The following is a 14,268-nucleotide window of genomic DNA, read 5'->3' on the forward strand; positions in this document are numbered from 1 at the left end:
TCTGACTTTCTCACTCTCTGTGTGTGTGTGTGTCTGTGTGTTTTTTTTTTTTAAACACATGACAGCTTTTATTTTAAAGAGTTTATTAAATTAAAAGTAATGGCAGATAATTCAGAGTGAAGTGAATATCTCATATTGTGTTTCATGCATCATATTAGTAGTAAAAGAAAACTTTATTTTTAAGAAAAAGAAAAAATACAAGTTTCAGAAGCTCATAGGTGGGGGTGGGTGGTGGTGTCAAGAGAAGATGTGGATTTTGAAATAACTGTGAGTTATGATGCTTCCTCTGCAGGCTCTGAAAAACACAAAAGTGAGAAGTAAACTTATTGAAGTCTAATCTCATGTGAGAGTACGTAATTATAAACATTTGTCAACATTTCTCAGTGTATTTAATAATTAAACAAAACTTTTTTATTATTATTTAGTTTTACTGTATCCAGTAAATTATTATTTTACACAAGCACAACATCTTGCACCTAACAAGACATTATGTACCTGTCCAGGTAAGATATGCTGGCAGTCTCAGTGCAGGATGGGTAATTTCCACAGTAACTCTCAGACGCTCTTTCTTCTCTTTCCTCAATCTCACAGTGTTTATATAGGATGGATCCATGTCCTCATCCTCATCATTCTCCTCCATATGCTCATTCAGCTGTTTATCTTCTAGTACCGATTTCATTCTATCCGCACATTCATTCATCTTTTCACATTCGCCATTACAGTCCACACTAGACGGCCTGATTCCTGTAGAATAAGCCAAAAGGTTGCTTTCATTATTAATGTTATGTTGAGAAACATTCAGTCTGCTCACCATCGTATTGGCATACATACTGCGTGCATGTCCTCCTCTGCGACTGTCACTTTCCTGTCGTCCCGTAGATCTCACCAGAACACAGATGCTCTTGAGCTCTGGTTTCCCCTCACTGTTTTCTCTCTCTCTCTCTCTTGACAAAAGCTTGGAGACGGTCATGCCACCAGCAGCCCAGAGAACCTCAGCCGTGGGTTTTCCTCCAGAGAGAAGAACGGAGAATATTCCCACACCATCTCTACTCCAGCAAACCGACAGAGAATGAGGGATGGAGGGAGCAACTGAGAAACAAGACGGGGAAAGACGGAATCAAAAAGCCCAAAATAATATTCTGGTCTCAAGATAGGTTTAGGTTGCAATGTTTTTAATTGCATTCAGCAAGGATGTATTAAATTGATAAAAAAATTACTGTAAATATATTTATAATGTTAGACTTTTCTATAATGTTAGTGTTTCCTCCTTTTACTAACTAAAACACACACACATACAAACACACACACGCACGCACGCGCACGCGCGCACACACACACACACACACACACACACACACACACACACACACACACACACACACACACACACACACACACACACATATATATACAGCTTCCACAAAAATATTAACCAACAAAGCTATAATAAGAAGGAATCAGCATATTATAATGATTTCTGAATTTCACAATATTACACACAACTGTAAGAAATAAATGCAGCCTAAGTGAGTATAAGAGACTTTGTTTTTCAAAAACATAACCCAAAATATTAATTAATTAATTATATATATATATATATATTAAACACTTTTATTTTTGAGTGTGTCCTTTACCGATATGAGTATTTCTCCAGACTCTCTCAATGGGCTTCAGGAGGGAGCAGTGTGTCACTCTGCAAACGATCTCACCTCCCCTTGCCATCTCATCCAGGTCTTTAAGTAATGCTTTTGCTCTAAATGTCCTGGGAAGGGTTTGCAAAGGGCCCCAAAGCTCAGCTCCCTCTTTGATTTCCCTTTCTCTGTCCTCTCCCTCCTCAGTCCAATTCCCTTTTAGATGCAGCCATTTGACAGAGATTTCAAGAGGGTAGAAACCAGTTATGTCACAAGCGAGGGTCAAAGGTCCCTCCTCAGCAGATGAAAGAGCAGAGGAGATGATCTCTGAAACGGTGGGCTTTTTAATGAACCCTAAGAAAGAATAAATCAATAAGTTGATCAGAAATGTGTTTTTAATGTATTTCCAGCCTATGTTTGGCTGCTATATTTGCTATGATACTGCTTATTGTGCACTGTGCTGTATTTTAAACTACATACTACCTTAATTTTTTAACCAGTACATGAAAAAAACAAAACAAATTTCTATAAAGTTTTTCTTAATTCACATTGTGTTACAATCAAGCAATTGAGATTTGCTATGTAGCGCAAGTGTACTGCATGTATGTGTATGAAACTGGACATAATCATATATACAACAATATATAAAGAGGTGGATTATTATATATATATATATATCACTATATACTGCTTTATATAATCGTTTTACATAAGTGTACTGTATGCATGCTGATAAAGTTGGATATAATACAGTATATACAGTATATCCAACTATATATGCAATAATAGTTTACATTATATAAACTGATAAACTGTTACCTACACTGGACATGGAAGGCTAAGCTGAGAGCAATGCATCACGGGATACTATATTCTAGATTGTATAACTGTATATCTCAGTCAATGTATAAGGTCATCCAACTATTAAAAAATTCACATACTGTGCAAAGTGTATAGTGCAGAGATAGTATGTGTTTTGTGGTAGTTTGCACTTCTCAACCGAGGGTTATTTCCTTCCAGCTCTCACCTCTGGTTTCGCGTGTGACAGGCTGTTTTAGGGCCGTGTGGTGAACTGTGACCCACACTCTGGTTTCCCCTCTCTCTAGCTCTGCTGTGGGCAGTCTGCACTGGCTCATGGCCGAAAAAAAGCCTTCAGCATCAGGCCGAGGGGCTGCCTGCGCCTGCGGGAAGGACACAGGGCTCAGCTCCCCTCCCTCACAGAACCAGCGGAAAGTGATGATGTCCGGATGAAAGTGAGAGGCCTGGGCTGTCATTGTCACAACACCTGACAAGAGAAAACATTTGATTATGATGCATGTATATAATTTCCAATATTTTAATGTCTGCACTGTTTGTAATACCTTGTTCCTCATTTGCTTCTGAGAACTGGATTTCTGAAACGTCAGGTGGTGCTAAAAAATATATATATATATATATATGTATATAGTAATGTAAACATATGAAATGAAAATAGATTGTAACATGCATCTCGCTTTACATGCTAAAGGAGAACAAAAATCTATAAACAGGAACCAGCATGTGCAACCAGGGACACCAAACCTCACCTCAATGTCTGGGCCATGTTTCACTCTAAAATTTAGATGCTTTTTTACATTTATTATTAAATCCAATTCCTGTAGCTGTAATGTAAAAGTAAATCATGTTTTACTCAATGAAAATGAAGGTTATTGTAGGACCATTACTTTTTTAATACAATTCTCATAACTGTAATATTTTATACAAATATTTTTACTAAATGTATTATATTTGTATATAAATATTTTTACATTTGTATGAATGAATATTTTTTATATTTTATATTATCTTATAATATTTTTTGCTCTACTGCTTTTAATGTATAATTATGTATATACAAAATATTGTATTACACTGTGTACTGAGTAGTTGCAACAAATACAAATACAACAACAAAATCTTCTCAAAGATATGTGTTTCTAGAAATGTGATTCATTGTCATGAAAATGATCTGTCTCATGCAAAAATTATAGATGAGATACATCAGGTTCACAGGGAAAAAACATGTTGCAGTTTATTCAAGACCCCTCAACAGCTTCTGACCTAAAATAGTAAATTTGTCAGACACTCTCTCAGCCACAGTCTTGTCTTTCCCCTTATACGAGATTTGGCATTTGAAGATTGCACCCTTGTGAATGGACAGGTTTGGTATAAATGTGACGGAGGAGAACAGTTGTTTCACTGAGCTGGAGGACGAGCGAGATGACATCTGAGTATGTAGTTTGTAATATCCTGAGGCAGTAGAGGGCAGCAGAGAACTTTTCTCTGACACCACAGATACACGAGAGGTGCGAGGAGTGTAGGCTGCTGAGCAGAAAGGACCATATTTTTTCTCTGTGAGAGAAAGAAGGTGAGAAAGAGAGAGAGAGAGAGAGAGAGAGAGAGAGGGTGAGAAAAAGAGAGGAAATAAAGAGAGAGAGGGTGAAACATACACAGAGAGCCACTTTATGATAATGCAGGTTAATAATTTGCAATATCCCATGTGCAAAACCACCACTTTCATATCACCTAGATATGTAACTTTAATATCATCTGCATTTGTCATTTTGACTTAATGAAAACAGTGCTGAAACAATGCGTTTAATGTCAATTTTAAACATCAGTAAAGTAGTGTTTGCATAACTAGATCATTAGTTCTGTCACTCTTTTAGTTCTGAATCACATGTTGATGCACTTGCTTCAGCACTTGCTTCCAAAATTAATTTGTCCACATTCAAAGAAGTTATGTGTCATTAAACTGTAATGGCCGAGAGGTTCACCTACTAGACTAGTAAAGGGTGAAGGTAAATGCACAATGATCTTAGTTGGCTGATACCTTTGTATGAAGTGTCTGTGATGGGAACATCATTCAGAAACCATGTGGTTTGTACCCTCTCTGCCAACCTGCCTTCCACACTGATGGTGACTCTGCCTTTCTTACCCACAACCACCCTGGGAGGCAGAACAATCGCTGAGACATTCAGAGACTTCAGCTTCTCTGAGAAAATAAGATGGTAAACTGTTAGCATTTATATTTAGCTCAGCTGCATTCTGCCATCATCATCATTATACACATTTATACATAGCATCTGCAAATGTTGTATTAGTATAAACTATATAATATATATAAAAAACATCTGTACATTCATTAAAAAAATTATATGAATTTTATTCTATATTTCTACCTCTGTATTATGTTGCATTATTTACTTTTCTGTTTTTCATGCATTAGTGTTATATTTCATCTCTACTGAGTAATTCCTATGTATGTCTGCACTATCATGTTCATTGCAATATGTCTGTACTTTATTCTGCAATGCTAGCTCCTGTCGCCAAGACAAATTTCTTTCGGGTGCAAACATACTTGCCAGTAAAACTCTTTATGGCTTCTGACTTACTCATAATCATTAGCAATTATCCTGGGCTGTTACATTTTGCTTTCTATAATGTTATTTTATCAGGTTCTTTTGAATGAAGAATGAAGAAAGATGCTTTCTTTCCCAGAATCATGCAGTTACAGCATCTACCAACAGGGGCAATCACCAGCAGGACCATGCTTACAAAGAAAAAATTGATTCCTTCTATATACAGCTCAAGTGATTTGTTTTGGGACAGAAAAATGTGGATGAATTTACATCACATACTTTCAGTGATGAATGGTCTAGTCCAGTGGTTCTCAACCTTTTTTTCCACTGGGCCGCACTATGGTCCAATACAAGTTTCACAGGTCGCACGCATATAGCCTAATTTATATATTATGTCACCAATACCAACCAACCAGATTTATAATAGCCTATTATAGCCAAAATATTATGATATCTTATCGATTATATTAATTGAAATATATAAATAATTATACTCACAATTAATAAAAAGCTTGAAAGAAGTAAGAGCACAATGAAGTTGCGATTGTAAGTTGCAGTCTGTACGGATGCACGGAAGCGTGACTTGACGCGTGACATTGCAGAAAATGTGCGTTCACAAATGCAGCCTATGTTGATCCAAATTAGTATCAAATATCAATGTGCAGTCAGCATAGCTGAATAGTGCTGTGTTCAAATGCATACAATAGGCTACAGCTTGCAGCAATGCACCGCATGAATGTGTGAGGGGGAAACAGTAAGGATATATTTGAATTATTTACTAATAAACTAGTGTTTTCTGAGTCAGTGTCGCGAGAAAAGTTACTTATCCTCCTGACTCTCCTCAGATGCATCTTTAGAGAGAAGTGCATATTTACGGATAATGATTATAATGAAAGAGTTTTTGTTTTTGATTAGTTTTATTTCGTTGAGCAGTAATTTAAAGATAGCTTTCTATAGATATATTTATCATGTCTGTGAGGCATGTATTTGCTGAATTTCGGTTCATTTTTGTGAAGTGCTCCTGTTCAAGATGAGAAGGCAGGTTTTCTTTATTTTACAGAAGCACAAAGTTTTTTTGATATTGTGAGCACACACAAATAACAGTAGACCCTTTACAGTTGTGAATGATGTATTATTCTTATGTTTATGAGTAAAAATGATGGCGTATCCACTGAAAAAAAAAATGCAAGTCACGCTTTTAGTGCACTCCCTGCACAAAATATTGGATATGGCGCACATTTATCTAGGTTTAACGTTAAAACATTGTTATATGCTTGAACTGTTTTTTATCTATAGATTTTATTTTAGACAAGTCGTGATGATTTGAGAAGGCTAAATTGATCAAACAGGGTTGGCTATGATAGGCTATGATCATCTCACTGTCTGCCGCTGGCACTTGGTTATTGCTTGGAAAACTAAAACTTATATTTAATGCTTAAAAAGAAAAGTTTTTTTAAATTAACTTGCCAATACATACAAAGCTGAACTTTTTTGGGTGTGTGTGTGTGGGGGTGGGGGTCATCTTCAAGTGAGTGATTGGGCCGAAAGTTGATGCTGAAAGTCCAGTACTCTCCTTCCTTGATGGTGTATACATATATATATATATATATATATATATATATATATATATATATATATGGGTTGAGAACCACTGGTCTAGTCGAGGCTAATGGAAAGCCTTCTTCTGATATCTTATTAAGTCATAAGTGTTTTGCCAGACTTACCATCTCTTCTCTTCCAAGAAAATCCAAAGCAGAGCAAAAAAACCAGTGTGAGTGAAATTATCATTGCTACCGAAGCCTTAGCTGACTTATTCAGACCTGGGTTTTGCACTGAAAGAGATTAAAGTAGTAAAAGTAATAAGAACTTCTTCACCTCCACCCATTTACTTGTTTCTATAATATTTCATACCCTTTCCTTTTAATACAAAAAAGACAACACTAGTTAGAGGAGACCGGTGTGTCCAATCCACCAAGCCATTTTCAGCAGAGTTTTGCTCTAGCCTTACCTAAACACACTTGAACCAAGTGTACCTTTGAAATCCTCTTTGGGCTCTTTGAAGTGGCCAGTTTTGACCACTTTGCTTTAGAACAGGGGTGTCAAACTCAGGTCCTGGAGGACTATACCCCTGCAGAGTTTAACTTCAACCCTAATTAAACCATCTAATCAGGTCCTTCAGGCTTATTTGAAAACAACATGGTTTGTGTGTAGGAGCAGGGTTGGAACTAAACTCTGCAGGGCTGTGGCTCTCTGGGAACTGAGTTTGAGACCCCTGCTTTAGAACAACCCTTCAATATGGCTTCCACGGCGGCTATTCTATCAGACCAAGTTAAATAAATAATTTTCTTTGATCATCCAAGCTGTTTAATAGCAGTCAGCGGGTGTTGCAGTTTATCAGTTCAAAAGAAGTGAAATAAAGCACATCCATCCATAGTAAAAAGTGCCTCACACGGCTCCGCGGGGTGAACAAAGGCCTCCTGTAGTGGATCAGAAAACCAGTCTCCTCTTGGCTTTTATGGAATCCTCCGACATTCTTCTTGTTCTTCACTTCTGAGTGGCACATGTGCAAAGCCAACCTCATACATCATTCACCCAGAGCACAAGCAAGATTAAATTGATTATTAAATTTTAAATATGGATATTTTATTTTACAAAAACATATTTCGCTACAGGAGGCCTTTTTTCATCCCAGAGATCTGTGTGAGGCACTTTTTATTATGGATGGATGCGCTTTATTTCATTTCTTTTGGACTGATGAACTGCAACACCCGATGACTGCCATTAAACAGCTTAAAATATCAAAGACAAATTTTAATATAACTCCAATTGGATTCGTCTGAATGAAGAAAGTCATATGCACCTAGGATGCCTTGAGGGTGAGTAATTCATTTTTGGGTGAACAAACCCTTTGACATAATCATATCTGATTGAAGAATACTGTACATAAGAAGTGAAGTTATATGTCCCATACCATGTGGGTCTGCAGTGGATAGGGCAATAGTTCCATAGGCAGGTTCTTGCACATTGGGTTGCCGGGCCACACACTGGACCTCTCCTGCTCTGCTTCTCTCCTCCACACTCAGGGTGTGATACTGATGTCTCCTATACATTCCTTCCTCATTTTGGATGGACAGAGGAAGGTTAGGAAGAACCTTTCCATTCTGGATCCATAAAATTGATACGTTGTCTGGGTAGAATCCAATGACGTCACAGGAGAGGGTGAGTGGAGAGGAGTGGGAAGTGGAGGGAACCACAGAAAGAGTGACATTTGGGAGAACTAGAAAAGAGAGAGCAAAAGACACTATAATATACTAGATTAAAAAAAAAAAATCAGTAATCAACCTTAATCACAGAATATTAGTTATCTATTAAAATAACATTATATTAACATGAGTATGTTGATTTCCCAGATGATTAAATTATCATGAACGAGTATAAAAAGTTTGCCCAAACATGTCAACCTTGAAAAGTCTGTAAGATTTTGGAAAACAACCTTTGCCAAGTCCAGTGCTACCCAAACCTGTCCGTAGGGGTGCCTACCACTGCAAATTTTGACTACAGTCTTTGTACATGTATTCCCAAAGTATTCCTGGACATCAGAGAATGAACCAGCCGCTTCATGTCCACAAGGGCCAGGACAGAGAAATTAACCCTCCTGTGACAGCATTACATGCTGTCCCAAATGACAAGGGTAGGGATCTTCAGCTGCAGCCCTGGCTTTAGTACAAATCTCAATTTAACCCAACTATATGTAATTAGCAAATAATTCTGAACATATTGATTAGCTTGTTTTTGTATGTTTGGTTAGGGTTAGTGCTAAACTGTTGTGGATTCCTCCATAATTGGCACAGCAAAATGTTGGTTGGCAAATAAATAATTTATTGACAGTTACACATGCATTCCCAACATTTTATTGTGTAAGCCTTATGTTACACCTCAAATGAAAAGGAAATTTATAGTAATGTTAATATTTAGCCAGTTCCCTGAACTCATTCTCTTAAATGGCTTGGGTATGCAGAGCACAGTCATATGGTCATATGGACTGTGAAAATATAAACAGGGTTCCCACATCTTGGTTGACTTCAAATTCAAGGACCTTTCAAGGACTTTCCAGGTCCAATACCCTTAAATTCAAGGACTTAATGTCGGGACACATTTCAAGTGAGAGCAAGGTTACATCTTGTTACCTTAAAGGGGTCATATGACGTTGCTAAAAAGAACATTATTTTGTGTATTTGGTGTAATGAAAAGTGTTATGCAGTTTAAGATTAAAAACACATTATTTTCCACAAAATGTACATTATTCTTGCTCCTCAATGCCCTTCCTCTCTGAAACATGTTGATTTTTACAAAGCTCATCGCTCTGAAAAGCGAGGTGTGCTCTGATTGGCTAGATATCCAGTGCGTTGTGTTTGGCCGAATGCCTCATGCGTGTGATGGAAATGTTACGCCCATTACTATACTGTGATCCCGAGTCCCGGCACGACGAGACAAAACCAATAAAACCCATTACAAACGAGGCATCTCTTGCATCCACTGTAGACAAAATTACTGATTATAATGACTTAAACTGATTTTTTTTTTTTACATGTTGCATATCGTGCCATATTAACACAAAACCAGGTCCCATTTCTGCATTTGCGATCGGAGGAACAAAAAAACAACAAGAGCTACTCTACACCGCTCAAAACTCAAGTTTGAATCATCAGCCTTTGTGTGTAGATGGCATTGTTGGCTACTTTACCAGGTTCAGGAAATAGTCCTCCACAAAATGAGCTGAACATCTGATTATTTGAGTTAAACTTAATGACTGATTAGAGTTGTGTCCTCTTTTGGAAGACCACATAAAGTACTTTCACTTTCACAACAAAACACACAGTGCCACACATGGCGGGCTTGAGAAAGGCGTGGCCGACGGATTCGATGAAGGAGCTTGCGGCAACCACATGACTGGACTCCTCTTCGTGTATAAAAGTTTCTCAGAAATAATCACATCTGTGTTGCTTAACCCATGTACAATTATTCTAAAAACAAGGTTTAATGTCATACAAAAAATGTCACGCAAAAACTGTCAAAGCAATCACAACTTTTGAAAATGGAAACGTAAATAATTGCATACCGTACTGTACTATACAAATGATGAAGACACTTATATGAGTTGTGAAATATGTGCAGCTAATGTGAAATAAGCTACAGAAGTCTGAATACATGTACTGTAACAACAGAAGTTGCATCCAGTTTCAAAAGAATAACATCTACCAGTCAGATGTGTAAATTCTGAATACCTATGATATGTGGCGTGAACTCTTCTAGGATGGGTTTCACTAAGGCTGTATGTTGCACCTCACAGCCAAAGCTTGTGTTCTGGTCAGAGATTTGAGGGAAGAAGGTCAGCCAGCTGACTGCATCGTACAGCCCGTCCTCTGTATGGTTCACTTGGATCTTATGGGGTACTTGGATTTTGTTTCCAGCTCTTCTCCAGGTAAACATGATTTGTGGAGGACTAAAGCTCCTTGCCCAACATTCAACCATAGTTTTTCTTTTCAAAACTACTTCAGGTAAGATGATGGAGACCAGTGGGGGAACTGTAAGAGATGTAGAAAGCAACTCTAATATTAAGTTTGTTTGCCTGTGGAATATGTATTATATTAATATATGTGAATAAGGTGGACATTGGTTCTTTTTTTCAACAGCATCCACTATTTCATACCAATGATCTACGTGACTCGCACTTAAGACTCACCTAATATTGTCAGAGTCACATCTGTGGAGTAATTGGTTTCATTGTAGCTCACCCTGCACTCATACACCCCTTGCTGGTCTGGAGTGGCATTGTAAACAGTCAGTGGGAAGGAGCCAATGAAGGAGGCAGTGGTGTTCAAGAAGAAGCCCGGTTGAGTGTGGTTCCTTGAGGCAAGGACTAAACCATTGAAGGACCAGGTGATGTTCAAGAGTGAATCAACTAGAGGCGGCAATGTAAAGGAGCAGTTGAGGACAGCTGAGGAGCCCGGAGACACAGAGACATCTGCAGAGGAGCCTGAGAGTGTCAGAAAAATATGAAAGGAGAAGCATTTCAATGTTCACTTTTAAAGCAAACAAAAGCACAGTTGCTCTAAGCCTGTGTTTTATTTAGGTCTGCTTTAAAAAATTATGGTGTTAACATGGTGGCTTAAAAATTATGGTTGAATAAACCTCTAGATCAGAATCTTACAGATTTTACATTTAGGCCTATTTAGACTTTGGTATTTGAAGTTCAAGTGTTTTCCATAATATTTGCATTTCTGAAAAAAATGTTTTTTTCTCTATTGACAGAATTCACTACAAATAAATATTTAATGTAAAAAGAAAAAGGATTATGGAAAAAAATATTTAGGAAAAAAAAAAATCAATTTTAATAGTTAATAATAATAATAACAATAATGAGTAACTGATTATATTTGATTAAATAAGTAATATTTTCATTATTGAATAAAGCAGGGCATTGGAATACTGAGAAAAAAACACTCCATCAGTGCAATGGATGAACGTGGACATTTCTGGATTAAAATATGAAACACATACAGTAGTTATTGTTCACTGTTCCTTCATATTCAGAGTTTGATTATCTTCAATATTATATGGAAGTACAAAGCATTGAAAAACAAGACCACCCAACTGCAAAATAAGACGGAAACATGTCTAGTTCTCTTTAAATGTCTAAATTCAGTTTAACAATTTTAAAGCAATTATAAAAAATTATAAAATATATGGCACATACTCTACCATCTTTTATTAATGAAGTTGACTTAAAGCTTTGTTTTCTAAATATTTAGGAGCAAATAAACAACAGCTCATGTACATAGTATTTTGTATAACAGATGCCACTTTTTTACTGAGAAAACCATCCATCTCCCACTGTAAGATTGTGAGAAGTGCCATTTAATTACGCTTTGTATAATTTATTATCTTTTTAAAGTATGTAAAATTGACACATGGTTTGCCGGCATCTGCATTGAATCCTCTGTGTTTCGTTTTGATCTGTTACTGATATTCACATAAAATAAATAACACAGCTTTCAATTCAAATGTAATATTCCAATACTGAACATCTTAACAAAGATTAAAAGAACTGTAACTTAAAACGACACATTCAGAGAGAAAAATATGTTATTGCTGTAATGAGAGGCATGGGCTAGTACTCACCAGGCTTTATTAGGCCCAACAACCATAAATAGAACAGGACTTTAAACTTCATGGCGATTTACTGGAGTGTGAGCATACTCCTTATCATTACTATATTCCCTTCTTTCATTGCTTCTTGCTCTTTGTCATGCATACTGAAAATCACACTTATATAGGGGCAGGGGACAGTAGGCGGGGATCAAGCGGGCAAAGTAAAAGATGCTGAGTGCTTGTGAAAAGGGGGTGTACAAACTTTATATCTACTTTTCAATGCAGTCATTCAGTTTGATCACTAGGAGAAAGAGAGAGAGAAAGTCAAATGGTGTGAAGAGGGTAAACACGGGCTACTAAGAGAAGGAGAGAGAGAGAGAGATCTTCAAAGACACTATTAGGACACTGGTCACTTAAAATTCAATCTGGCCTCCATCCAGTGTTCTGGACTACTTTACATTCATGCTGTATAGTGACCCAACTCAAACTGAGGTTCACCAGAAATCTTGGGCCTCAGTAAAAAATAACTGTAAATTAACTGCACTCTTTGGAAGAAACAGAGGAGACACTTTTTCCCCTGCCATTCTACTTCATATCATCTGTCTCCATCTGTGGTGAAACATTAACTTAATAAAGAGTTTTAGAAGCTTGTGCTATACAATATTTGTAACTCTGACCGCACAATAACCAGCTTTATTAGTGGATCAGAGTATTATTGTCCATGACTGGAAACACTCTTCAGACAGGGGTATCTATAAAGATACTGATATTTGTGTTCAGATGAATCAGTGATATATCAAAGCCATATCTCCAAGCTCAACACCACAGATCAGATAAATATGGATAACGCTGCATAACACAAAGCTTGTTTGCTGCTCGTTTAACTAATACTTTTCTCAATTCTCTCTCATATTTTTTCAGATTATTTTTTGTTCTAATGGTATGAGGTGAATTTCTTCAAAATCTATTTGAATTGTATATTTATATTTTTTTATATTTTGTATTTTTCTATTTACTTATTATTATTTTTTTATGTTACCAATCAAGCAGATAACCATTTGTTGATTCAGAGTCTGACTATACTGTTTTTTAAGTTAAGCTGAGAGAGGTTTTGACAAGTACAGTAAGAATCTTCAAAGAAATAAGGGTTAAACTGGGATTAGAAAGGTAAAGGAAGGATAGGTTGTGGGAGATATATTAGAATGCAATGAAAAGAGTAAAAAGATTTACAGTGACAGAGGGAATGAAAGAGAGAGAAAATAAGAAACACAGGGCCCCTCAGACAGGAATAAAGGGTCCACTGTTGCACATTTCAGCATTCATTTCAACACTGTTGCTTGTTAGGTCTCTATTTAATGAAGAATGAAAACATTATTGCATGACAAACAGAATTTTATCAAGTATTCTAAATGTGTATTAAAGACATTAAGATGTCAAAACAAATCAAGAAGTAATTAAAGGGCTTGTGAAGTTTAAAGTTTGAAATATTCCAGTTAAAGCATCTACCAGTAGGGGATAACAGCTAACCAGCCAAAGCTTGTGCTCTTTATGTTCATTTATGTCTGTATGTTCATTTAATGACTGAGCGACACATGTTTCATAACTCTGGAGTAATAGGCATGACTCTAATGTCATTTCATGGCATCATTCCACCTTCAGATCAAGTGCTTAAGAGCCTGACCCATTGAATCACTATATGGAAAATCCAGTCATTTATAGTTTGCTTTTACATCCATTCATCTATAGCAGACGCTACTGCAAAGCTATTTACATTTACGCATTTAGCAAACACTTTTATCCAAAGTGACAAAGTGCATTCAGGCTATACAATAATTATTTATTTAATTTTTTTTAACAGTATGAGTGTGTATGTTGAGTATGTATGCATTTACAAATGACAATAATGCACAAGGAATTAGAGCGCAGTCTCGAGGGTACCCCCAGGCCTGCGAGGGGCGATGGGGGTATGTGACGAGTGGGGCGGGGCCGAGAGACGTGGGAACAGAGCGAGGCCGGTGGAGTGATTGGAGATGAACGACACCTGTTCGACCCACTGGTCTCGAGTCCCACGAAGGAGATGGAAGGATATAAAACAGGAGCGACGA

At 37.0% G+C, this 14,268-nt stretch overlaps 1 protein-coding gene across 1 annotated transcript; it reads right to left on the bottom strand.

The window, feature by feature from the left end:
* Positions 1 to 73: 73 nt before the first annotated feature.
* Positions 74 to 12,373, bottom strand: si:ch211-180a12.2 (uncharacterized). The gene is made up of 13 exons (XM_059530417.1): positions 12,194 to 12,373; positions 10,755 to 11,048; positions 10,297 to 10,596; positions 7,983 to 8,288; positions 6,736 to 6,843; positions 4,483 to 4,644; positions 3,711 to 4,001; positions 2,993 to 3,043; positions 2,659 to 2,916; positions 1,635 to 1,985; positions 832 to 1,089; positions 496 to 744; positions 74 to 295 (listed from the first exon to the last, which is right to left on the bottom strand). Exons 1-13 carry the CDS (start codon positions 12,243 to 12,245, stop codon positions 273 to 275), a joined length of 2,703 nt encoding a protein of 900 aa, XP_059386400.1. The 5' UTR covers positions 12,246 to 12,373; the 3' UTR covers positions 74 to 272.
* Positions 12,374 to 14,268: the final 1,895 nt, after the last annotated feature.

Source organism: Carassius carassius, chromosome 39 (genome assembly GCF_963082965.1).
Source record: "Carassius carassius chromosome 39, fCarCar2.1, whole genome shotgun sequence".
Taxonomy (NCBI): domain Eukaryota; kingdom Metazoa; phylum Chordata; class Actinopteri; order Cypriniformes; family Cyprinidae; genus Carassius; species Carassius carassius.